The 4,648-nt window shown below is 37.9% G+C and overlaps 1 protein-coding gene across 1 annotated transcript; it reads left to right on the top strand.

Annotated features, from left to right (window-relative positions):
* Positions 1 to 1,680: 1,680 nt before the first annotated feature.
* LOC103180016 (tumor necrosis factor ligand superfamily member 6-like) lies at positions 1,681 to 4,648 on the top strand. The gene is made up of 4 exons (XM_007895612.1): positions 1,681 to 2,014; positions 2,104 to 2,143; positions 2,469 to 2,519; positions 3,002 to 4,648. Exons 1-4 carry the CDS (start codon positions 1,781 to 1,783, stop codon positions 3,400 to 3,402), a joined length of 726 nt encoding a protein of 241 aa, XP_007893803.1. The 5' UTR covers positions 1,681 to 1,780; the 3' UTR covers positions 3,403 to 4,648.

Here is a 4,648-nt window from a genome sequence, read left to right as displayed (position 1 = left end):
ATTAAATAATTTTCACACGAGTGAAAATTTTTCAGATGCTTCACATGAGTTAATTTGCAGAGCAGCTCATTTGTGACAGTGATGTTCCACCGACATTAATAAGATGATTGGTCACTTGCATGTACTGTGTAACATGTAATACTTTGTGTCATCATCAAAGATGAAAACCATACAAGTAGTGAAAAGTGACTTGATTCCAAGAAAAATTAGTCAAGTTTATTTCTGCACAATGTGTGTTTTATATTTTTTTTGTAATTTGCACTCAGATGTTGCTGATCCTGCTAGATTGTAGAGGGTTGAAGGATCCATAATTCATGCAGAAATCACCTTGTGAATTGTGGGGTGACATGTTAGCAGAGTTAGAGAATGATGTTGACAAATTTGTGTTGATGTCGGATACTCCAAAAAAATCTTATTAATCATGTGACTAAAGTGATGCCAAGTTCTTTTACTCAAGTGTGCCTTCTGTTAGAGGCATGCCTATTAGTTTTCAAAGCAGTGCTTTCATAACACTGAAGAGAATCTCCATTGGCTTTGAATCTACAGTACCATACTTTCTTTTAATTGAGTGTTGGGTCAACTGCTTCAAATACAGCTTTAATCTAAGAAAAGCTATTGCTGACACAATCCCATGAAACGTGAAGTTAATCTCTGAAAGGTAAACTCTGCTTTTAGGTGAGATGCAGGCTTTATTTGCAATTGAATTCCAAGATAAATGAAGAGGTGAGGTTTTTACTTGCACTATTAACCTCTCAAAGGGAATGCGAATTTCACCATCATCCAAGATGCTGGAAAAGGTTTTGCAATGAGATGGCAACTATATCTGTGAGGACTTGAGCAGAGTGCTGGAAAATTGTCCCAGGTCACCTAAAGGCGCAATGTAGAGGCCTTGATTAGGGTTTCAAGAATTTCCACATAAGAGAGTGATGTCCTGAATGGTGATGCAGATCCACATTCAGACAGCTGGAGTTTCTTGTAAACCTGCAAACTCTGGCAGGAACCTTTGGGACCTGATATGTGTCTGATGTCAGTCTGTTATTGGGTTAGTTGTTGCAGGAAACCAAAGGACTCGAGATATCTACTGGAGATTGTGACGGTTTAGCTACTCCACTTATTGTAGGCCCTGGTGCAAGAGAGTTCTTGGGCTTCTCTCAAATGAACTGCAGAGAATAAAGGACATTACCTTCATTCCTGACAATTTGCTTGAAAAGAATATTGAACCCATCTCACTGAGACATTGGAAATCTCCAGTACTTTCAATAGTAATTTGCAAGTAATTCTTGACAGCTTTTGCCATGAATGTGTTAACCGTGAAGAGCAATAAATATGCACATCTCTACTTCCTTTGCTAACCATTTGGTGCAAGCATTGACCTCCCCTCCCTATGTAAGTTAATAGCTTTGAAATAAAATGTGCATTAGACAGTTAGTTGCTTAAGTTTCAAAATAAAATGCATAATGTGACACTAATAATTGGTTGATCATTAAAGGAAATTAAATGAAAGTTGCATTATCTTTTGTATTGATGTGGTCAATATTTTCTATCATGTGCATCGCTCAGTATTTGGAGTGGTGCAAATGTCCAGGAAACTTCAAAACAAAGGCCCATGTGGGTTTTGTCTCAAAAAGGTCACCCGTGTGCAAAAAAAAAAGCCTAAACGGCCACCGTAGCGGTTGCGCAACAATTTACAAAAGACTTGCAGTCAGTTCAGTCACTGTGGATGACTTGGGCTCTGTAGAAATCGCACGGTTCTCTGTCTGGACTAAAAGTAGTATTGATAATGAAACCGAATAACGTTTTTTCTTTAGAAAGAGATGACCAAAACTCTTATCCTTCTAAGAACTTGTCTACGTGGCCCATCCCTCTGCCACTGGAGATGCCGAAGAGAAAAACAGACAGGCAGAAGGTCTACGCGGGTCTGATTGTAATCTTTCTTTTTGTTGAGTTGGCAGGGCTCATAGTAGGCATGAACTATCTATTTAGACTCCAACAGCAGCTGAATCAAGTAACCCAGGTACATTTTAAATCTTCAAAAGACTAATCTTAAATATTTATTTTTAATAATTTGTTGATGGATACCCCCATTTTTAAAAATATTTGCAGGACCCTTCAGATTCACCAAAAGTCCCACAGAAGCTTATTGGTGAGTTGGTATTTTACTTTGTATTTTTTCAATCCACGACAGTTTGTGGGACACTGCTGTGCGCGTTTCGCTCGCAAATTTATGTCAATTCGCTTTATGGTCTATCCTGTGAAGCGCTTTGAGACATCGAGAAGACGTGAAAAGCGCTATATCAAATGCAAGGTTTATTATTATATTATTTGGTCAGGCTGTGGAAGAGATGCTTATCGAATGTGTAAACCAATTTCATGCTATTTGACCAAAGGCAATGAAAAGGAAATGAAGTAATAGCATTTCATAATGGATCGGGTTCATGTTGTGTCTATAACCAATTTTTGTGGCGCAGCAACCAAGGACAAGACAAAGAATGACAGAAAAATGGCCGCACATCTTACAGGTCTGTGGTTACTATCCTCTTCAAGGTGGTTAGTGGGTGGATAATAAACTGCGTCAAGTAATGGCAAAGAGCAGAGAAATAAAGAGAAACAACTTAACCAGAGAAAAAACAAATGTGAAAGATAAATTGGGAGAACTATTCAGGCCAAATTAAAGAGAAAGAGTTAAAAATAAATGAAGAAAGACAAAATGACATTTAGAAAGAAGATGAAAGGAAAGAGAGAGAGAGAAAGGAAACGTTCTACTTTCACTTCTATATAAAGAGAAACATGCATTGCAAGAAAGGAAGAGAAACCATTGCAAGCCATTCACACACCAACACTATGCTCCTTGAAATTGAGGAATCTTTTCAATTCAGTTAGGTTAACTGAATACCTGATTTTTGTGAAGTTATAAATTAACCACATTTGAAGAAAACAACTCGGTGCTTACAGTATGATCTGTGCTTGGTAATAAATATTTAATTTCCATTTGCAATTGCAGCTAAAGTTTCAGATGCGAATTCCACCATGCTGTTCTGGGAAGATAGATTGGGCTATGCCTTTACTGATGGAGTGGCTTACGAGAATGGAGCGTTGGTCATCAGTGAAACCGGATACTACTTTATTTACTCAAGGGTCTATTTCCGAGGATTGGAATGTGAGCAACTCCCATTGCATCAGACTGTTTTCAAACAAAGTGAAGGGTATCCCGAAGCTATGATTCTGATGGAAACTAGGGTAACTAACATGTACTGCGTTGGTAGTAGAATGTGGGGCAAGAATACCTATCAGGCTGGAATATTTTACCTGAGTGAAGGTGAGCGTTTGTATGTCACTGTGCCAAATCCAAGAATGGTTGCTATGAAGCAAAGTACAACTTGCTTTGGAATATATAAGCTTTAGTTAGCACCAGTGCTGCTGGGAAATGTTGGGTAAGGCCACAGTATATACTGCCTTCAAGTGGGAATAAATCTGCTTTGCTTCTAGCAGAATAGTTTGAAGCCTAAATCTCCATTTATACATTCTGCTTCACACGTGCACAGAATTGAGAAATAGTGTTTTGAATGTTATGTCACATAATGAACACTTAAATAACATTAAAACATATATCAAAAGGGAGTGAGTCCACTGTTGTTTTTACACTTGCCACTTCCCAGCAGTATTAGGAGCAGGGTTCCAGCACGATTTGCATCACATCTGCCTTGATTTATACTGAACATTAGACGGCAAACCATAGCTATAATCAAGGTGATTTTCTAACACAAGTGCAGTAAGCTCAAATTTAAGCAACCGTACTGCGCAGTAATTACAGTGAAAGCAGGCTGTTAATGCAAGGTTTTCACAGTGTGCTTAAAAATGTCTTTCTTGCACCAGTTCATGTAATTTAAAATGAGTTGTAAGTTTATAAGTGACGAGAGGATTCCAGAGGAGGCGAGAAAAAACTATGGGGTCATAAAATTACGTATTCCCAAACACATTCCATGACTATTAAGTGATAATTAAGGAACAGAACGTGGTTACCCCTGTCAAATTCAACTTCCAAAGTTACTTTCAAGAAAATTATTCATTAATAAAATGTTCTCTCTTCCCCCATTCTTCATGGAAGGCAGTCACTTGTACTCCAGATGATATCATTCTATGAAAGCTATGGTTCGATCAGAACAGTAGTCCTCTGATATCTCAACTCCAGTGATTTTCTTTGAATGATGTGATGAAATCGCTCCAGATACCCAGGAAAAACTGTTCATTGTAATCCTCCTTGCAGTGCTATGCAATGAACAGGACTGATTTTCAGTGCAATTTCCTGAAATTGCAATAACAATGCAATTTACATTTGTATAGTGCCTTCCACATCAGGAGGATGTATCAATGCCTTTAAATAATACATTCATTAATACAGGTCGGCTCCACGGAACAAACTGCTCAGAGTACCAATGTTCAAGCATTGAAGACACTCTGTTTATCTCTTGCCAAACTCAACTTATTTGTGGTTAAGTCTTCTGAAGTTGTAGTTTTGTTTTCCTGCTTCACTTTGATGCAGTTTCCATCAGCTACAAGCAAGGTGCATTTTCATTAGCATTTTTGAATCCTATGCTGTAGTAGGAATGGCACATTGTTACATTAAAATAAAGCTTTTACATGGAACATA

Source organism: Callorhinchus milii, unplaced genomic scaffold, assembly GCF_018977255.1.
Source record: "Callorhinchus milii isolate IMCB2004 unplaced genomic scaffold, IMCB_Cmil_1.0 Scaffold5, whole genome shotgun sequence".
Taxonomy (NCBI): Eukaryota; Metazoa; Chordata; class Chondrichthyes; order Chimaeriformes; family Callorhinchidae; genus Callorhinchus; species Callorhinchus milii.
The sequence above is the reverse complement of the archived record's forward strand: the minus strand, read 5'-3'. Positions and strand labels throughout refer to the sequence as shown.

What these genes read in the sequence shown, in the direction of transcription:
- LOC103180016 (XM_007895612.1), top strand. Translation starts at nt 1,781, where the DNA reads ATGAAACCGAATAACGTTTTTTCTTTAGAAAGAGATGACCAAAACTCT. An exon ending in AGCTGAATCAAGTAACCCAG is followed by an intron (nt 2,015 to 2,103) that starts GTACATTTTAAA and finishes AAATATTTGCAG; the next exon opens with GACCCTTCAGATTCACCAAA. An exon ending in AGTCCCACAGAAGCTTATTG is followed by an intron (nt 2,144 to 2,468) that starts GTGAGTTGGTAT and finishes TTTGTGGCGCAG; the next exon opens with CAACCAAGGACAAGACAAAG.